At 35.9% G+C, this 23,127-nt stretch overlaps 1 protein-coding gene across 5 annotated transcripts in view; it reads right to left on the reverse strand.

Annotated features, from left to right (window-relative positions):
• Positions 1-23,127, reverse strand: part of LOC145245877 (phospholipid phosphatase 1-like) — a 427,048-nt gene that overhangs the window by 277,094 nt on the left and 126,827 nt on the right. For 2 of the 5 annotated variants that reach the window (XM_080107594.1, XM_080107592.1), the window contains exon 1: positions 20,118-22,832. The exons of the other annotated variants lie outside the window; for them this stretch is intronic. In XM_080107594.1, coding sequence (XP_079963720.1) covers positions 20,118-20,151 — 34 coding nt within the window. In that variant the 5' untranslated portion in view covers positions 20,152-22,832. Of the gene's footprint in view, positions 1-20,117; positions 22,833-23,127 lie in introns of those variants that run through there. 5 annotated transcript variants of the gene reach the window in all.

The following is a 23,127-nucleotide window of genomic DNA, read 5'->3' on the forward strand; positions in this document are numbered from 1 at the left end:
TAACATTTTACATAAATATTATGATTCTTTCAGCACTATGAAACAGGTGCTGTCAAGAATTGAACATTTTAACATGCTGAAAGAAATAAACGGTAAGCTGAACAAAGCACGAGTATCTTTGCTAGTATATATATTAGCAAAGATACCCGCGCTTTGCGCGCGACCATAACTTTTGACCTTGAAAAATAGTGTGCACCATTCCAAAATCGGAGACCATTATCATGTTAGGTTTGGTCTTGATCGATCCAATGGTGTGAGCTGTAGGAGTATATATACATAGGCTATGTCCTTGAACGTTGACCTTAACCTTAAAAAATTGTGCGCATCATCCCTAGGTGGAGGACTATCATCATGCCAGGTTTGATCATGATCAGTTCAGTGGTGTGGGATGTAGGAGAGTTGTACACACACGCACGAACGCTACTTTATATATATATATATATATATATATATATATATATATATATATATATATATATATATCGATGTCACCACAAGCAAACAAAAAGTATGTCCGGTTAAAAGCAAAACACATAATTAAAATAAAGTAGCCTTAACACCACCAACCCCATCACCACCGCGCAACGATTCATCTGGTTTGCATTGAACAACTCCACAGACAATGGCGCATACCTAAAATAATGGCACAGTGGCATAAATGCTTATTTGGAATAATACAAATAAATATATAAAAAAAGAATAGGAGAAAAATTCCTATTACACTGGGAAGGCCATTTAATGACTCTTCCCTCCCTTTCGACTCCCATGCTACATGTGCTGTTCGTTCGCTACATAAATTTTGTGCGTAAAGAAAGCATTTGAATTTGCTGAGGAGGCACTTCCGGCGGAGGAGAGGAGGGCGAATCACCGTCCTGCTGACCTTGAAATACATCCGCTTTTCAAAGGTTTTTCAAGTGAAAGTAGTCCTTAATATGGCGAATACAAATGCATAAATAAAAAAGAAAAAAAAAAGGGTGAGATGTAGAGAGAGAAAGAGGCACGAAATATCGGGGGCCCTTTCTTTTTGTTGTACGTAGAGATATTTGTTCACAGTACATTTAAATTACTGCATGTTGGTACACTCATGGAAGCAGGGGACAGGGAGGGAATTCCAAAGCCTAGCAGTACGAGAGAAAGAAGTTATTAGAGTATAAATCTTCCTAGCATCACGAGACCTCTAAAGTGAAAGGGGTGGGATTTTGCCAATTGTCGGGTTGATCGAGAATATTTGTAACACAGCGCGGACGCAGCAGTATGCAAATGACCGAGATGTGTGCGAAGTGACGTTACAGCAAGGAAGAAAGAAAAAAAGATTTTAAAAAGAAGAACGTGAGTGCAGACCGATGATCACATTAGAGAGACGATCAGAGAGGGACGTGCTACACATGTGGGCCGAGAGCGACAGGTTTGGAGAAAGTTACAAGGCGTGATTCTTAAAAGTACCTGCAAATAAATGTCTGTTCATTTCAATGGAAAAGAGAAAGCAGAGTTATTCCTTGTCTAGGTTTCTTTTCGACAAATGCATATAAACGTGTGTAACAGTTCATATTTACAAATGATTTTTCCAAGTACTCTAACCATTGCGCCATGGATCCTTGCAGACCAAGTACTTGGAAAAATCAATTGTAAAAAGTGACCTTCTCCAGAAGGTTGAAGGTTCAATTTTCAGTGTGGGCGACCGAAAAATACAATTGTGAATTACTTAGGACTTCTATCCAGTCATGGATGACGGCACAAGAGCACGTGACCCCCCGTGAAGTAAATCGAGGGTTCCGCTCGAAATTCCGTCCAAATTCCCGAGTTTGACAGAAATATTCCCGAGTTCGACAACATACACCTGGAGAAAGTCTTATGTTACATCGACCGAAACGTTGTGAAAATCACACTCAAGATGAGGACAGTAAATAATACGAAAAACCAAATAGAGGTTTCAAGGATCTTGCAAAATAAAACGCGGAGATCAGTAGCTTTATAATAATTGGTTTGGCGGAAGCACGTCTACGATAATTAAGAAAATTCATGCAAAGTGAATAATATATTCTCTATTGACACGTGCTCCAGGTACGTTGTAAGAGTTGAACGCCTTAGACATGTTTGTTCCCTGACCACGTGTGTAGAAAGGCCTGTCTTTTTTTTTTTTTGTCGAGCGATGGTCTACGAAGATAAATCTCACTTGAATCACCAAATATTTAAGTCAATCCGTCTTTTTGCGAAATTTTAAGTAACAACTAACCGTGAACAAGTAGAAACAAGTGGACATTTGATTACCTTTACATTTTCAGAGTTTCTTCAAAAAGACAATGGAGCCATGTTGGATAATTCACACCTCAGAGGATGACAATCAAAACATTACAGGGGAAAAGGACACTTACCTATAAAACGAAAGAATAAAGAGTATAAGTTATAATATGAACAAACGCTTTTACATTTTCCTTAAAACAACGAATATCTTCACAAAAACATATATATATATATATATATATATATATATATATATATATATATATATATATATATACCTATTTACTATGCCTCCCCACGGGACAGAGTTAGACACCAGGGTCGGTTTTTAACGTGGAGAAAAGGTACAAAAATAAAAATTGTCTCAGTCGTGAAGGATTTCTCCTCCACCGAAAGAGAACAAGAAATAGAAGTGCAGCATCTGAAGAACAGATACTACACTTTGATCTTGTCCTGAAGGCCAAGGATCTGATATATATATATATATATATATATATATATATATATATATATATATATATACAATTTGAAGTTGCTTTTTTCAAAGGTAAGGTAACCAGTGAAATATAACGAGGTTAATATAAGACTGCTCAATACCGGGGTAGAACAAGTTACACTTTCAATTTGTCTTTGCATAATCAGTAATTTGTTGCTACACTGTCATGAGCATGTTTCAGTCTTCTAGTATTTACTAACTAGAGACCTCTTCAGTCAGCAAACGCTTATATTCAGAAGCGGAATTCCACTTTTAAATAACTAGTGACCTCTCCAGGCAACAAGGCGATTATTCAAAAGCGGAATTCCGCTTTTGAATATAAGCGTTGTTGCCTAAAGAGGTCTCTAGTTACTAAATACTAGAAGACCGAAACGTGCTCATGACTGTGTAGCAACACATTACTGCTTATGTACAGACAAATTGAAAGTACACACCCTGATAATTACGTAGGTAGTATTCGTTTAACTTAAAATTCAATTTTTTTTTTTCGTTTGTATAATATAGAAGCGCCACAACGCCCGAAAGCTAACTAAATTGAATCGAAAATCAAATATACGGCACATCAAGGGTTAAAATGTCCACCATTATTTTAGACAGTAAGGCGCTACCGAATGCGGCCTCATGTCGCGAATATGAAAGATAATATTCGGCGGTTGCGCGTGCTCCAATTATCTCCCGGGTCCATGATAATTTATTCACGCAAGTGCGCGACGATTACTTAAATATATAGTAGGTATCATGAAACGGGAGGGCCGACAGGCAGAGGTATTAAAAACTGTTTGGTGGGTAGAGCTGTAGTAGGGATATATAACTAGGTGTGATGATAGAGGGGTCGGGAAAGAAAGATGGAGGGGTGGAGATTAGCTATGGGAGGGGGTGAATATGCTTGAAACGTAGACAGAACGGAAAGGTTAGTTTCGTAAGAGTTTATGATACAGGGTTCGGTTCTGTCGGCCTCAAGAGAAACGGCACTTGTCGAAAGAAAAGGGGAGAGGTCTGTTTGCGTGTGCGTAGGGGCAGTGTAAGGAACACACAGCGCGCTAATACTTATAACGTACCCGTACGCGCATTCTATCCACCTCCACGTGAACACATACATATTCGAAACTGCGGGGAGCGAAAATAAGTATTCGTGTAATTACGTGACGATATGTTGTTGTAATATACAGGTCGTTGTCGACTTGCGACCTGCAAAAAATTACGACTGCTAACCCCCCCCTCCTCCCCGAAAACTTACCTGAAAATTATTCTTAAATAATTAAATTACCGCATACATACGAGGTGCCTTCAATAAGTTTCCAGACTTTTTTCATATGGGTATTTTTATTGATAGTACACACATGAAACTCTAGTCCCCATTCGAAGTAATCGCCCTCGGTTGCAGCAAACTTGTTTTACGGTTCCAACAACTTCTGGAAGGGCCTATGAAAGTCCTCTTGTGTGAGCGTGTCAACGATCCTCGTTACTAGGGCTATGACAACAGCATATTCTTTTCCTTGTTTAGATTCTCGGGTATATATCCATTGATATCTAATATATTTTTATGTAGAGTGATGTGATCCTCGATTGATTAATTGTGTCTAACTGTGTCGGATATGAACTCGAGACTAAAAAGAATGAAAATAATATGCTGTTGTCATAGATCTACTCGGCACAGCCTCTTTTATTTCCTTAATTGTCTCATAATAACAGTCTAAGCAATAGGTGCAGCTTTCATCGCAGGTCACCAGGTTATTGTTTGTATTCAAATTATTTGTTTGATTTTAATTTGTTTCATTTCATTTTTTTTTTGTATTTTATTCTTTGTTTTCATATTAAAAATTATTCACCATTTGTGTTTAATTTTTTTTGCCTGTTCCATGATTTCATATTTCAGTTTTATCAGTATTAGATTGTATATTCCTTTAAAATTAGGTAATTTTTACATAGATAATATTTATATTTTATATTGAATAAAGTTCAGTTTCAATAATAATCGGACTGTGTTCCTTTCTTTTCTTTTAAAAAATGTTTTAATTCTCTTTTTCAAAAGGCCCTCATATAGTATCGACAGTCTGACAAACCTTACTACATTGCCTGCAGTCAGTTTTGAGTTAACAGGCCTTGTTCCACTCGGTGGCCACGGTAAAACTCCTAAAATCTTTTACCGATAGAGAAAAGAGTAACTTATCCTGCCTTTAATAACATTCATGTTATACATTTTTTTTTTTTTCCACTTTATCGTACCTCGATGGATTGTAAAACAAATCAATTTATTTTTCTTTTGTGCGACAGAAAAAAATATCTAAAATATATACAGATTTCCGGGCTGTTTTTTTTTTTTTTTTTTTTTTTTTTTTTAAGTCCAGCAAAGCGTGTCGATTAATCTAGGTCAGATACACATTTTAGATAAATGTCATAAGAGTTGAAAGGCACGCGGGATTGTCGTTGTTCAAAACCTGACTATGCTGTTTACGTAAAGCCAGCGTTGCTATATTGTATTCAACTTGAATGGGGGGGGGGGCATAAAAGATAGAAGGATGGCGGGAGGGGAAGGCAGTGTAATGGTTACACTTCACAAAGCATTTGACAATTACGGGTTTAGTAAAAATCGGACGTCGTCAAGAACAAATATCAAGAATTTCACGCCGGACTAAAATCAAGTACTTTCTATACTCCAATAATCTTTTTAAAACTATGTCAACATCTGCCATATCCATCCATCCATCCATCCATCCATCCATCCATCTATCTAACAAGTGTCTTCAGTGCCCCCCTGTCCTCTCTCATTCTATATATGTACAAAATATTGTGTCGCGTTCGGTTAACCGTTAAAGTCGCGTTGATTGTTGAACCCAGAGAAAACAAAGATAAAGCCAGGTAAATTTAAAAATCATACAAAACCAAATCTAAAATTAGTCACTTTCCGCTCGCTATATCTCCCTTCACACCGCCCTCCATCCCTGTCCCGGTTACTGGTAAAATCTTAATATTACACGCGATTATATTCCAATTTATTCAAAAAAGATTATTGCAGTGTTTATATTCTTCTCTTTTACTTGATTAATTTCGGTTGTTAAACGTACGTAAATATACATACATATACACAGAAACACGCATACATACTAAATATATATGCAAACACACACATATACATATATACAAATACCCACATATATATATATATACACATATACGCACACATATATAATATACACACATATACGCACACACACACACATATATATATATACACACACATATACGCACACACACACATATATATACACACATATACACATACATATATACACCTATATATACACATACATATACACACATATGCACATATATACATACATAAACATGATGATTACAACATCTTGTCAGACGAGTGCCACTCCCTCAGACACTTAAAATCCATGGGCCCCAAAAATGACTTCCATCGCCACAGGACCATTTTTATAGACAAATGCCTGAGGGAGTATCTATGCACAAATGATGTTACAGAGTCTTAGCTTTGTACGACAGCTAAGTCTCTCTCTCGGATCAAAATGATGGGATCCAGCAACAAGTTTGCTCGGTTGGTAGAATGCTTACCTCGTAAGCAAGGGAGTCGGGTTTCGAATCCTGAGTTCGAATGTGTCTATCTGATGAGTCCAAATGAGGGCGAAACTCGAGTGTTGGACTTCCGGTTCGTTGACTGTGAGGCTCTTGTGGGCTGCGATGTTGTTTGGCTGTGGAATTTGTTATATATATATATATATATATATATATATATATATATATATATATATATAGCAAATAGCAAGGATATCCGACGTTACCAGAGATTGAATTAAGATTAACCAATGTGCCCCAGTTTAAATATTTTTATTGTCATCGAAATCGATGAAATCGCTTAACTGCCTGTTCTAGTTGTGGACCCACCCCAGTCAACCGGGAGAAAGCTTAACATGCCTCCTCAAAGTTACAGCCCATAATACATTGTAGTCTACATTGCACTCTAGAAAATCTACGGTTGATTTCATAAAATTATTTTGATATATAATGGCTTGGATTTCATTTTAAAATGCAAAAGTTTAGTATCATAGTTCAATTGAGCTCCAAATAGCAATATTCATTTCAAACGCGCCTCTGGCTTAACAAAGAACCTATTGTTATATTTTATACGCCGAGCGCTTCTGCGTGTGCAGTGATAAAACTTCTAAAATGCTGCAGTGATGTTAGGTTGGATCAGAGTGTTACGTTTAGTCAAAATCGGGCTGTTCCTTCTTTAATCGCAGTTTTTCGATTATTGATTTTTTGATACTTATCAGTCGCATTCTGATAAAAAATATGTCAAAGAACACTACCAGACATATAAAGTACATTTGTACGAAATTTCAACAAAATCGGCCCAGTCGTGTCGAAGCCCACGGGGAACTCTCTTTATCTGTCAGGCACACACACACACACACACACACACACACACACACACACACACACACACACACACACACACTGCCTTTAGCGCGGGGGGGGGCAACTTTGCTCGGGCGTAAATTAGGCTTAATATGATATTTTAATTGATTCAGATTTCGTATATATTATTATAGATTAAAAAAAAAGTATTTGGATGTCATCAGCTAGAATCGAAACGAAACTGTAGCATTCAAAGCTTAAGAAAAACAAATAAACAAACATGCACACATATACATACACACACACACACACACTATATATATATATATATATATATATATATATATATAAACAACATATACATATATATGTATCCATATGTATATATGAACAACATATATATAAACAACACACATATATATATAAACAACACACGCATACATATATATAAATAACACACACATACATATATATAAACAACACACACATACATATATATAAACAACACATACATACATATATATAAACAACACATACATACATATATATAAACAACACATACATACATATATATAAACAACACATACACATATATATATAAACAACACATACACATATAAACAACACATATATATATATATATATAAACAACACACACATATATATAAACAACACACACACACACATATATATAAACAACACACACACATATATATATATATATATATATATATATATATATATATATATATATATATAAACAACACACACACATAAACAACAACACACACACACACACATATATATATAAACAACACACACACACACATATATATATAAACACACACACACACATATATAAACAACACACACACACATATATAAACAACACACACACACACACATATATAAACAACACACACACACATATATATAAACAACACACACATATATATAAACAACACACACATATATATAAACAACACACACACACATATATAAACAACACACACACAACACACACACACACATATATATATTATTCGCGCATATTTTATTGAAGAGGATCTTCTTTCTTCTTTTTATGATCTTTCTTTCGAATTTTTCTTGTTTTCGTACAAGTATTTTTGTTGTGGTATCCAAAGTTCTTATAAAGTCCCCTAGTTTACAGAACGTTTTCGGTCTCGATTGACCATCGTCAGGGTTGTTCTTCCTGTGCATCCTACTTATTGATTGATTTGTTCTCTGTCGTTTTACTGTTTTTATCACTAATTTACTATGTGTAGTTTCACCTAATTTGACTTTTTTCCCCCTTTTTCCTTTCATTTTTTCCGTCCTCTTCACCTTTATCGTGTTAGAATAGGTGGAGAATTCGGCTGCTGTTGTCAAAGTTTATTTATTAATGGTTGGGTTTTTACTTTTTATTATTAATGCTTCTAGTATTGTTAGTCGTTGGTAATTATTGATAGTTTTTAATATGTTAGTGTTATTTTTAAAAAGTTTCTTGTATTGTTTGGAGGTGGTGTTTATTATGTTATGTTCTTGTTCGAGGTGTTTGCAAATAGCACTGGAAGTGTTCTGATGTCCTGTGAGACGTCTTCCCAATGTAGTGCGTGTATGGCCAATATAGTTCATATTTTTCGAGTAGCAGTCCTCGAGGGGGCATTTAAACAAATAAGCTGCATTGACCATACTCATTTTATCGGTTGTATCGTTGTTATTATTCTTTTCGTTATGTATTTTTTATAATATATTATTGGTTTTATTTTGTTGTTAGGATTTTTTATCTGAACGAATGATGAAATTCTGCCTAAATATACAAAACTTTATATATATATATATATATATATAAGGCATATTGCTACAGATGCCTCGCGGTGTGCGTGTGCGTACACACCGCGAAACATCTGTAGCAATACGCCTTGTTTGGTATTATGAACAAAAGTTTTTAAAACTGATAGAAAGAGTCGAGAAATATTTATTATAGTATTTTGAACTTACGTCATTGAGTTAGGATTTGTGTCACCAAAACTAGTGTTAGGTCTACCAAAACTAGATACAAGGTTTTTAGGGCAAGAGAATGTAGGTTCAAACTTCTGTAATGTCAAGGAAACGCTTTAAAATGCTGTATAACAAAATGTGTTCCCAAAACAAGATAATAACCGCAAAAACAATAGCATATGCTTTAGAAGACAATGAAAAATGAGTCGAAAAAGCGAAAAAAAAAAAAAGGAAAAATGGCAACAGAGTTTATGAATTAGAAAAAAAAAAGAAGTAATGGAATATATATATATATATATATATATATATATATATATATATATATATATATATATATATATATATATATATATTAGAACAAAACTGTAAAATGATAAAAAAAGATCATTGATAAAAACGATGCATGCAAAGATATAGAGAGTCAGCCAAAAAGAAAGAAACAAAAAAAAAAACCAAAACAAAAAGAAAAACAAAACAAGGACCTGCAATAGACAAAATTGAAGAAAGGGAATTGGCAGATTATATATAGATAAGTATAATTAGTCAATAGTTATTCTTTACACCCCGAAACACTAGTGTTTCATGCTTACGCAATCATCAGCGTAGGGGTGACAATTCCTGCTGGCCATGAGGTTCGAACCCAGCCAGGAGGCCATCATTTTGCACCATTTGCTGAGCCTTTACCTCTGGACCACCAAAAAGTTGCCGCGGGAATGAAAGGAATTAACAGCTATTAAACGCCGAATTCAGCCGAATACATTAGACAATCTAGAGTGTTCGAACGAACGGAAGTTATGAACATTGCATAAATGCTAGTTGACTACCTTATATATCTGTCCGCGTGTGTGTGTGTATATATGTGTGTGGATAGATATTTTTACATCCTTGATAGGAAGTCAGACACAAGGTCAGGTGTGGTTTTGAGAAGCTAGTGCACTAGGATAAACAGTCGGTTGGTATTCTCAGATAGGAGCCTCCCAGGCGATTACAAATATACTATTTCTTCTCACAGAGAAGGTAAAATCTGGAAGAATGAACCTCCTAAGGTTAAGAGAACAATACCGCAGCCAGACAAAAATAATCAAAGGATTAAGGAATAACAAGATCCACAAGCAACTGTTTTGTACTTTCACCTAACAATTGAATAAGCAAATATATCGCAAAAATTGAATTTAACTTGAAAATCCTATCTAAAAAAATAGCACGTAAAATGCACAAGTACCAATTAATGGAATAATTTTGAAGACAACGATTTGTGTTTTTGACTTTTACTTTCACGCTATTTCTTTTTTTTTTTTTTTTTTTTTTTTTTGAAGTGGGCGGGGATGCAAAATGACCCCGACCCCACCAGCTCTTTATATATCGGCACTTTCATAAGGCGGTAAAAAAAAAAAAAAAATTAGCTTCTTTATTTAAAAAAGGCCGCTTCTGCTTTAGTAACCCACCAACACGCGGAGAGAAAGGCAAAAATAATACCGATTGTCCCTATCTGAATGATACGTACGAAGAACACCGGAAGTCAGTATCGTTTCTTTTTGCCTTTCCACAGGTTCTCAACATCCTTTGTCGTTGTTTGTACAGAGAGATAAAAGAAAGTGACAAACATACGCACCACGCGCATACGCGTCGTGCGCACAGAAACCTATCGAAGTATATAAAGGTAGTAAACCTTTCTTAAACAGGTTTCACTGTACACACACACACACACACACACACACACACACACACACACACGTGTGCAGGGCTCTACGGACGAATTTATCTTTTGTTGACCTTTGACAACTAAATATTTTCGTTTACTAGCCAAATAGAAAAGTTACTAGCCAAACTCACATGATTTTTAGAATATGACATCCTCGTTCTATGACGAGTATGTACATCAAAGATTTTTTTGTATTTTTTTTTAATAAGTGTAATTCTAATTATACACCGAAGTTTCTATTGATACTTGAGCGTATAAACATTCGAATTTCCACAGATGTTTTTTTAAACAGTCTTTGTTAAAAAAAGTATATTGTTTTGTTAAACCTTTTACTGCTTAAATAATTTGACTTTCCTCGTTTTATTTTAAAAAAAAGTTGAAAAGATATTTTTCATTCAGAAGATTGCAAGATTGTCGGTGAAATAAATACAGTCGCCAAAAGATAAGTGTTTCATTATTTCTAGTCGCCATTTTGAAACATCACTCGCAAATGCGATTGTTTCACTCGCAATGTAGAGCCCTGGTGTGTGTGTGTGTGTGTGTGTGTGTGTGTGTGTGTGTGTGTGTGTATACTTTGAATGGAGAATAAGTCGACACTGAATTTAAAGATACAGAAATACACTCCGTCGGGAGTACATCGCAAATATTCGACACCCGAGTCAAACACATTCCAACAAAAATTTGTTATGCAATCTTATGTTTTAAATAATATGTACGGTTCGTCTATCGCTGAGCACCTTATAAATAAGGGTTCCTTTACTTTTTCAATGTCGACTTATTCTAGATTCTCAGTAAGTCGCAATCGCCATATCATTTGGAGATCCTATAAATTATTAAGTGTTTTAGAACTTTTTTTTTCAATCAAAAACAATCTCTCTTTAGACTTTTTGTGGTTTCTATTTGATAATCCCCCCTCACTTTCTCTCCTTATAATTTCGATTCTATCAGATTTTATTTCGTAATTATAATCCTAACCCCGATTTAGCTCTCTTGAGCGAGGTTCCAAACGTGTCAGCTATCCCTTTTCGTCTTTGTATTTTTTAATTTATTATGTTTTAAAAATAAATACAATAATATATATGTATGTATGTATGTATGTATTAACTCTCATTGGACCCTAATTGATCAATTAATTAACTCCCATATATAATCCCTACCCCTAAAAAACATAGTCCATACCGCTTCCGCCTAATCCTGTAAAATTCCACTAGTATATTTTAAATACCATATTTATCTAATAATCACCTGGACAACCTACAACCATCCCTCCTCTAATATATAAAATTCACCTATTGATATAGGTCGCACTCATATCTTGTTTTTTAGCACATCACCCCTCTTCGGATGACAAGAGTGAGGCTTCGAAATGCCTAGCATAAAGAGTTTCCATAACCCCATACACACCGTATTGTATTCCCCTGTTGCAAATTGACCAATATATCTATGTGCATCAGTATATATTTTTCTATTATCAATATATTTTCCTCTTATATATATATATATATATATATATATATATATATATATATATATATATATATATATATATATATATATATAAGTAATGGGCCGAATCCGTACTAAATTCCCGATTCCGATTCTTCATGAATCTCTAAATATTTACAGTTAAAATTTTTTATTTTGTGCTAATTACCGTAAAGACCCATGTCAAGTGTACATATATTTTCTCAAACATAGAAACACACTTAGGGGGGGGGTTGATTTCTAGATTTTAGTTTTACTGGTAGTTTAAAAATCAATGGATTATTATTATCTTATTATTACAACCAGCAGTGGATGATTTTGTTTTAACCAAAATCAAATACAAAAATAAAAAAGATAATTAAAGGAATCGTTTTGGCATTGGAAATTAGGCAAAATTTTTCTGATTCTGATACAGATTCCGATAACCCAAAAAGTTACGATTATTCTGGATTAATCGTCCCAACACTATAATATATATATATATATATATATATATATGAAAATATCTGCACAGTTAACATGCGTTTTTTCGAAAATAGGGGGGAAATAACAATCTTATAGTGAAATTATTAAAGATTTATAAAGAATCGGATTCGGTAATTGTATCGGAATCGGGAATTTAGCACGAAATCGGGGAAAATATTGAAATCGTCCCATCACTTATATATATATATATATATATATATATATTTCTTGTTTTTTTTTTTTTTCGAATATTTGATGTGTATGCGCTTGTAATTTCTGCGTGTCACTGTTTCGATTATTCTGATATTATATATATATATATATATATATATATATATGTATATATATGAAAATATCTGCACATTTAACATGCATTTTTAGAAAATCCGGGGGAAATAACAATCTTATAGTGAAATTATTAAAGATTTATAAAGAATCGGATTCGGTAATTGTATCGGAATCGGGAATTTAGCACGGAATCGGGAAAAATATTCAAATCGTCCCATTACTTATATATAATTCTTGTTTTTTCTTTCGAATATTGATGTGTATGCGCTTGTAATTTCTGCGTGTCACTGTTTGAATTAGAAAATACCAAGTCCATCGGATCAAATGTACCCGTACACGAAACATCTGTTGTTAACCGGATCCCCTACTTTGCAAAGAAAGAGGTCGAAGGAAACAAAAAACCGACATTCTTGAGGTGTTCTTCACTTAATCTGCGCATACAGGAACCAAAATGTTTTTTTCCAACCTTAAGCGTGGCATGGGAATGCATAAACCAGCCAATCAACGTACGAACAGCGCCTTTTAGACTGATGCACGGATGCATTTTAAAAATGTTATTTCTTTTTTAAGTTAAGCGTAACAGACCGATTAAAATTCTGTTGCAAACTCTAGTGTGACAGACAAACGTAAATAGCTTTTTAAACATAGCGTTTAACACAAAATCTTCCACTGCTAATAATAATAATGTCATAAATATTTATTGATTTTTAAACTACCAGTAAAACTAAATTTATAAATCACCCCTATAAGTGTGTTTCTATGCTTGTGAAAATATATGTACACGTGACATTGGTCTTTATAACAAACGGATGAAATAGGGATATTAATCTTAAACGTGACACATCGACATAGTGACTATTTGAAGCTTATATGTGACATAACTGAATGTTTTTTTTTTATAGCATTTCGGTAATTTTAAGAAACCTGATGTTGGTGCGTAATTTATCTGAAGTTATATATATATATATATATATATATATATATATATACACACATATATATACATATATATATATATATTATATATATATATGATTGATATGTAGTTTGCTTGAAGCATTGTGTGGGATAGGTATGTAGTAGAGATTTAGAAGGCTGTCACAATGCGAGGAGTGAAATATAGTCGTTGTTGGTAAGAGAAGACGAGAACAAGTGGCGATTTACAAATCAATAAGTACATCCATATATTTTATATATACATATATTTATTCAGTTGTATTGGTAAAATGTCTTACTTGTTATGTCTGCGACAAATTCCATTATTAATTTTGGAAAAATTCCCTTTTCAAATGAATTGATCTGTTAGGATTCGAAATCTAGCGAGATTCAGTCCCTCTGATGAGTCGTAGACGACGAAACACGTGTCAGTGGCTAATTATATTAAAAAAAAACAATATATATATATATATATATATATATATATATATATATATATATATACACCACTCCCCATGTGGGGGTACCAAATTGGTTAAAGGGAAAATTATTCCCAACTCGCATTTAGGTAAAAAAAATGCACTTTCGTAAATAATTGAATTCATTCAAAACATATCGCAAAAAAACAAACACAGAAAAAAAAATAACACACACACACACACACACACACACACACACACACACACACACACACATATATATAATTTTTTTACAAGGGGATCACCATTTATCAAGGCACAGAGGCCACTTGAAGGTAAAGGTTTAAGAGTGTACAGTGGTCAAAAGGACAATATAGTATAAAGTGTAAATTTAGTAAATTGGATCATTTAAGTTCATCAAGAACTTGTTTACGTTAGACTTGAAGACGGCCATATTGTAGTTAGCTGGAAAGCAGGTAAACGGAAGAGAGCTCCACAGGTGTGCAGTTCTAAGAAAGAAGCTTTGTTCTTGGAATCTACGTTTAGGGTTAGGCACAGATAAAGAGTGGGGGGAATTATTGATAGTGGTTTCAGCCAGACGAATGTTTCTTGTGAATGTTTGCGAGGGGGGTATAGATTTGAGCTCAGATGAGCACTTGCCACGAAAATAACGATAAAACAGACAGGCTTGCAATGTCTCTTCTGTGAGAAAGAGGTTGCATGGAAGAGAAAAGGGCAGTTCCTATTAGGCTATGAAGTCTATTCTGAACTCTGTCAAGGTAGAATAAAACTTCCTAGCAGCTCCTGCCCAGATGTGACAGCAATACTCCATCCTTGAACGTACCTGGCTCTTATACAGGTTGAGAATTGCATCAGCAGGTAGATATCTACTGGATCGATATAAAGATCCTATCATTTCTCCAGCGATCCCAGCAACGTACCAGATGTACGTATTCCATCTCAGACTAAGAACAAAGGTTAAGCCCAGAAGTCCGTCAAAACATGGAGCCTCCCCAAGACGAGAGCCATTCATTTCAATTGATGCCAGATGGGGACAGAACGTTGATGATGTAAAGATAGAAGCTGTGTTTTAGATGCACTAAAAATAACCAGCCACTCTTTCCCATTGTTAATAATTAATAAATATTCACAAAATTTCAGTTTCTTTTGACGCGTTTATAGGGGTGTACAATATGGGAACAACCTTCCACGTAATGATATTCAAAAAAGGAAAATTCAAAATAACGAAAAGCAGTATTAGAATAATAAGAGAAAGACAAGTAGAAATTTTAGAAAAAAGAACAGGCAATGGTGGGGATGGAACAAAAAGGAGACGTAGTGATAGTAGTTGTAAAAGAAAAAAAAGAAAAGCATAAAAAAGACGGAAGAAGAAGAAGAAGAAGAAAAGGGCAGAAGGAGGAAAAGAAAAAGAAGGAGGAGAAGAAAAAGAAGAAAAAAGAAGAGGAAGAGGAAGAAGAAAGAAGTAAAAGAAAGAAAGAGGAGAAGAAAGAAAGAGGAGAAGAAAGAATGATGGAGGAGAGGAAAAAAGGAGAAGAAAGGAGAAGAAGAAAGAAAGGAGAAGAAGAAGAAAAAAGAGGAGATGAAGAAAGGAGGAGGAGGAAAGAAGAAGAAAAAAGAATGAGGAGAGGAGAAAAAAGGGGAAGAAGAAGAAGAAACGGGGGAGGAGAAGAAGAAACGGGGGAGGAAAAGAAGAAGAAAGGGAAAGAGAAAAAGAAGAAAGGGGAAGGAGGAGAAGAAGAAAGAAGGAGGAGGAGAAGAAGAAAGAAGGAGGAGGAGAAGAAAGGAGAAGGAAAAGAAGAAAGAAGAAGGAGGAGAAGAAGAGGAGGAGGAGACGAAGAAAGGAGGAGGAGGAGGGGAGGGGGAGGAGGAGGAGGAGGAGGAGGAGGAGAAAAAGAATTTTAAAAAGAAAAGAAAAAGATTAAAAAGAAAAAGATTAAAAAAGAAAAAGATGACTATTCAAATGAATAAAATTCAAAAGAAGTGAAAAATGAAAGAAAAAGATGACAAAGTAGAAAAGCAAAACCTAAAAAGAAATAAAAGATCAAGAAAAATACTGAAAAAGAAAAAGACGGAAAAGAACAAGAAAAAATAAATAAATAGAACAAAAAAAAAAGGAAAAAACAAAAAAGAACAAGAAAATACTAAGGGAAAAAGTTTAAAAAGAAAATAAAGCTGAAAAAGAAAATAAAGCTGAAAAAGAAAATAAAGTTGAAAAAGCAAAAAAAGTTGAAAAAGCAAAAAAGTTGAAAAAGCAAAAAAGTTGAAAAAAGTAGAAAAAGAAGTAGAAAAAAGAAAAACATACCGAGAGTGTAGTAGTGGAAGTAGGAGAAATACTAGGAGGAGGAAGAAGAGGAGGAGGAGGAGGAAAGGTGTCAGAAGGAGGAGACAAAAGAGACGAAAGACTTAAGGTGTAATAAAGCATCGTTTCATGTTTACTCCCCCCCATCCCCTCCTCCCGATTCATAGGAACACATGAAAACATCCTGCAGTGTTTTATCAATTATCGCTGAACCTTTCGTTAGATTAAGTAAGATAACATTTTTTCGGCTCAGAATCTTGATTCCGTATGTTTAGAAAACAGATCCTTATCTCTCTCACCACCACCACCTCCACTAAGTACCCCCACCTCAACCCAGCACCTTTTAGTCCATCACTCCACACTAACATCGCCATTACTCAAACTGCCTCGTTTTCGATTCAACTTACACAATCGCGGGGCAAAGGCAAAGATTACGTCGACTTCTCTTTCTGACTCTGGACTTTACTGTCTACCCAAAGATAATGGGAATTTACATAAAAATAGATAAAATAAACAAATAAAATATAAAATAATACGATTCGTACGCTTTTTAAAAACTCTTATTCATTTCAAACCAGGTACACCGCCACTTGGACGTCATGGGCGACTATTTGGAACCAGATATACAGGGGGACTATGTAGGGAGTTCAGCAGCGAGTTGTCCTAATTACACTAAAACTTGTGCATGTCTCTACATTCGGGGAAGCAGGAGACCGAGAAGGAACCCCAACATGTAGCAGTTCAAGGGAAGAAATTATTAGAGTAGAACGCTTTCCAGTATCTTGGGATCTTTATAGTGAAAGGGGTGGAAGTTTGCTGCTTGTCGGGTTAGTCGATTTTTTAAAAACATTAACCCCCCCCCCAAAAAAAAAGGCACACTTCCGCTGAGACATAAAGCGCTACCGTGTCAATTACGAGAAAGATTTATAGGAGCATCCTAAGTGGGGATGTGTGCAGCGAGATGCTTGTTCATATTCCATTTAAATTTCTGCATGCCGGGAAAACGGAGAGCAGAGTCAAGCGGTCTGAGGAGAAAAAGCTGTTAGAGTAAGCAAGCCTTCCATCATTTGGGAGCTTCTATAGTGAAGAGGTACGATTTTATTGCTTATTAAGTGGTTGGAATTCTTTACGTTGAAAGGGGCACACAAATGCAGCAAGTTCGTCGAAACACATTCCGTGGAAGTACTTGTAAAATAAGCACAAGGATGCAACGTTGCGGTGATGAGACAGGGATTGGATTTTGATAAACAGTGGTGGACCTATTAGGATAGAAACTCGTTTTTGGACACTCTCCAATAGGGATAGAGTAGTGGTTGATGGACAAGCCCATATGTGGCAACGATATTTTATGCATGGACGAATAGTGGTTTTGCAGAGATATATGATAACGTCGGGCTTAATTTTTTCACATGGTAATGGTATGACTATGTGACCAACAAAAGCGTTCTTGAGAGAGCAAACAGCTGCAGTATTGAGACCACCACAATGAGGCACAGACTTCGTTGGTTGGGGCACATCCTCAGAATGGATGAAAACAGGATTCCTCGAAAAACCCTGTACTCGGAGCTAGCCACAGGAAAAAGATCTATCGGCTGCCCTCTACAGCGATACAAGGACCAACTCAAGTCCACGCTAAAAAAAAACAAAAACAACAACAACAAAAACCGGATTTGATCTTCACATCTGGGAAACAACAGCTCTGGATCGGTGCATGTGGTGCCACTCCATCATACACTGCACCAAAGGATACAAAGCAGAAAGAAGACTGGTGGAGATTAAGAGGCAGGCAAGAAAAAATCGTACTGAACAACCCCGTCCCCTGCCAAGCATTGTTTGCCTTCTCTACCCACGCAAATTTCATGCTCAGATTGGTCTGCGATCCAAACACCGAGGCAAAAGGAAACTGATATTCTCGGATACAAGAAATCGACCGACGACGACGGATTTTGTAACAGCATTTTGTTCGTCTGTATTAATGGATCACCACCTAGAAAGTGTAAAAGCGATTCGAAGACAAAAGTAAACTGGAATGATTTCCCCGTGAAGAACGGTTGGTTGTTTTGTTTTACGGCATATCAAACTTTTTCAGGTTATTTAATGCCGAATCCAGTGGTTTGGAAGAAGTTTTTTTTTTTATTAGAATATGTTTTTTCAAGTCAGTTTCTATTCAACCCATAGTTGGGACCCTAACAGGTACTACACCTCCGGGTCAGAGTGGACCTGGGAGCTATGGCAATTAAAGGGTGGCTCCACACTCCCCAAAGGCCACAAGCTGGGGCCTCACCATCAGATATAGTTTAAGGTCATATCCAGGACCCCTGTGAAGAACCTCATGAAGGGATTATGAATTAAAAAAACAAAAAATCAAACAAAAAAAAAAACAAAAAACAGAATGAGCTAAATGTTGTTACTTGAGCGGACGGTTTATGATATGTATCTGTTAACATTGAATTTAAAGATGACCATGTTGATATTCATAGATAAGCAGTCCCATGATAATGGGTTTCGATAGCAAAAAAAAAGAAAAAAAAACAATTAAAAAAAAACAATAAAAAGAAGAAAAAAGAAAAGGAACTACTAGAATAAAATGAACAATAAAGTCCCAAAAGACGAAATTCTGTAGGATAAAAGACACACGAAAATGAAAGAAAATTTGCTTTTGCTGTGGCAATAATACGAGTTCTTGCTGTGAATGTTTGACTACAGTGATTTCCAGAGATTGGAAGTTAGTTGGGCGCTTTCCATGAAAATAATGACAGAATAGAGAGACTACTAGCAACTTACGTTTGATATGTTTTTTTGTTTTTTTTTCACCCCAAAACAAGGCACAGTGCCATTAAGTTGTAAGGGGTTACTATTTAGGACTAGATTGGCGGGGATACTATGTAGGGAGTTGGGCAGCGAGATGTCTGTTCACGTTACACTGGAACTTTTGCATGTCAGTACAGCCAGGGAAGCAGGGGCCCAGGAGGGAATTCCAAAATCTAGCAGTTCGAAGGAAGAAGCTATTTGCGTAGAAGGTTTTGCAGCATCTATGGATCTCTATAGTGTAGGGGTGGGATTTTGCTGCTTCTGATTTGTCGGGGGGTATTTACGTCAAGGGGGTACGAGCGGGTTGAGTTCGTCCGCGCACTTTCCATTAAAATACTTGTAAAACAAACACAGCGATGATGGGACAGAGATCAGAGTTTGGTTAATAGTGCAGGACCTATTAGGTTCGCGACTCTTTTTTTGAACCCTGTCTAAGAGTGAGAGACGAGTTGCAGATGCACCAACCCAGATGTGACAATAATACTCCATGCATGGACGAATAGTGGTTTTGTAGAGAGACAGGATACTCTCAGGTGTGGGTAGCCTTTTAGTACAGTAAAGGGAGCTTACCTTCCTCGCAGCAGCCTTTGCAATTTACTTCCATTTTCACAGAGGTGCTCGTTGGCGGTTTCGCTTCTGTTAGTTCCCTACATTGATCGCTATCAGGCACCTGGCCTCGTTTTCAGTTCATCGTTCAGAGTGACGGAGCACAACAAAGTTACGTTGCTTTCTTTTTTGGGGATAGTCTTTTGTAGTCAAGCGAAAATTGATATGAGGAGTTGTGAAATATAATCTTCAGATTTCTCAAGGGGGACCGTCAGCGATGCACTGCTCTTAGTACTGATTTCAAGTTTCGCATCACATCGGCTCAGACAGCAACACCGACCTGATTCTGGACGCGCCAGATTGTCTCCGTGAAAGCTACCAACTACGAGTGCCTACATTGCAAAGAAAAGAAAAATCTTTCTTTTAAACGACACCTCAGCAGGCATCATTAAGTAAACATCTAATCGTAAAGGATGCGGAGAGAAAAATTCAAACTTATTTTTGAGTTCATCCTTCGTCCTATTTCATATTAAATTCTTTTCCGGGGCTCTGATCATTTTTAAGAGAATAATCTACTGACAATTGCATTTGACGGTCATTGTGAGCCCCAGCCCTTTTATATCTACATCCGCCTTGTAAGTTTTTTTTTTTTTTTTTTTTGACAATCTAACAAAGAAATTTCATATCCGCATATTTCGTTTAATCCGCATAGCAAACATAATCGAGTATATTAAACTATCAAGTTCCTATAATCACAGAGTTATGTGCGTGAATCTGTTGGTATTTATTTGCTTCGCCACGAAAACAAAATGTGACACAAGGTCGTTTATTTTAATGTGGAGGAAAACCACCTGCCCAAAAAGAGCACTCTGAAAGTAGGCAAAAATAAAAATTAGCTTAGTATAGAAGGATTTCCCCATACAGTGACTAAGGACAAATTAACTTAAGTGAAGCACCAGAACAGATACTACACTATGATCTTAGCCCGAAGGCCATCAACATGTGTGCATGAATCTGTTGGTATATATTTGCTTCCCCACGAAAGCAAAATCTGACAAAAGATCGTTTTTAATGTGGGGAGGGGCAGCTCACCAAAAAAAAAAAAAAAAAAAAGAGCACTCAAGCAGTAGACAAAACCAAAGATTGCCTTAGTATAGAAAGGTTTCCCTTATATTGACTATGGACAAATTAAGTTAAAACGTAGTATCAAACAGATGTTACACTATGATCTTATATATTTAATTCATTGCGCATGAAATTAATACAATATTATGGCAATGGTTCCATTACAATAAAAATCAACAACATAGACAACTAATTTAGGCATTGGGGGGGGGTCGAGAGTCTTTCTAATTGTCTACGATGTAGGCAATTAGAAAGACCCTCGACCCCCCTCCCACACACACGCGCCCAAAACTTCTTAGGATTTTAGACTCTACGAAACTTTGAGATTACTCTTCGTCGGCACCTTTCATAACAATACAGCATTCACACTGTGGAGTTAAACCTACTTATAGAATCTCTAAACGTTTTAAATGTGTTAAAATTTATGTACATGTAATTTTTTTTTATTTAAAGCATTTTCACGCTATTTATCTCGGTTGAGTACGCACTTCCTGTGCAGGGGGGAAAAATCAACCAATGAACTAGATTCGGCATTAAACAACGGCTACTAGTTGATCAATCAATAGATGGCATTCTTGAGTAAAACAGAAGACAGTAGTAAACACGCATATTAACCTAGTCGAGCATGGCCTACGTAAATAGAAGGCCGTTCCGCTAGAGTTATGTAACCTGCTGACGTCGCAGAATAAAGTACCATCGCCACGGTTAGGCGATAGACGACTATTACGGGGTGCATTTTAAAATTAATATTAATTAAATACACTTTTCAAAATTAAAACATCACGGTAGTGTTTCGGACAGATGGTCGATTAAAACAAGTTCTCGTCTTAACCGGCCATCTGTCCGAAACATTACCATGTTCAGTGTTGCGACCATGTAAATTTGTTTATATATATGTTCAACAGGGAGAGTCGAGTGTTGTGTTTCCAAACCTTTATACAGTCGTGGAACCCTTCCAATCATAGTGATGGCCCAAGGAACATCCACAGAAGAAAATATTTGACAATCCCATTTGTTTATTTTTCCTTCATGATGCAAGCAATAGTTTTCTTTTTATAACCGGTTTAGAAAATTGACGAGCTGCTAAAAAACCAGTCTGTACTCGCCAAGCAAGTTACTCGATTGCAGACGGATCGATTATATACAGTTTTATGTCCCGTGATCATTAAGTCACTTTACCAAATGTATTTTCCAAATATATTCTCTGCAACTATTATACACTTTTGTGCTTTTTAAAAATTATGTGATATTACGTTTCTGATTTTTTTTTTTTTAGATTTGATTCTTCGTACAACTCTTCTCTTATTGGATTGTTATTTGCACAACGTTTCGGTCGATGAAATCTTTGACCTTCTTCAGGTGTATCTGGTCAAACTCGGGAATCGTTCTGTCGAACTCAGGAATTTGCACGAAATTTCGCCCGGAACCATGTATTTTATCTGCGCGGGTAACATGCCCTCGTTCCGTCAGCCATGGCTTGGCATAAGTCATACGTACTTCGCACTGAGGATTGAACCTCCAACCTGCAGAAGAGTATAACTTTACAACTGAATTTTACCAAGTACTTTATCCAAGACGCCATGGGTCTTTGCAGAGTTGGTGTGATACTTTATAGCTATTGTTATAATATCGCCAACATTTCCATAAAATACTTCCGCTCGTGTAAAAAAAAAAAAAGAAAAAATAGATTCGCCCCCCCCCCACCTAAAAGAAAACAACAACTGAAAATACATTTGTACATATGTGCATCTGCATAATAATCTCAGCGTGTTTATCAGTTTCTCATGAAGAAACCCTTGCCAAGCTTTCCAAGAACCCCAATTACTACGAGACCTTGGTTGGGAAACTCTGGTCTAGTGGTTGATATACCAGCCCTGCTGCGGCAACAGCACTTTGTGCACGAACGAAC

Source organism: Euprymna scolopes, chromosome 23 (genome assembly GCF_053919585.1).
Source record: "Euprymna scolopes isolate OS-2025 chromosome 23, ASM5391958v1, whole genome shotgun sequence".
NCBI classification, from domain to species: Eukaryota; Metazoa; Mollusca; class Cephalopoda; order Sepiida; family Sepiolidae; genus Euprymna; species Euprymna scolopes.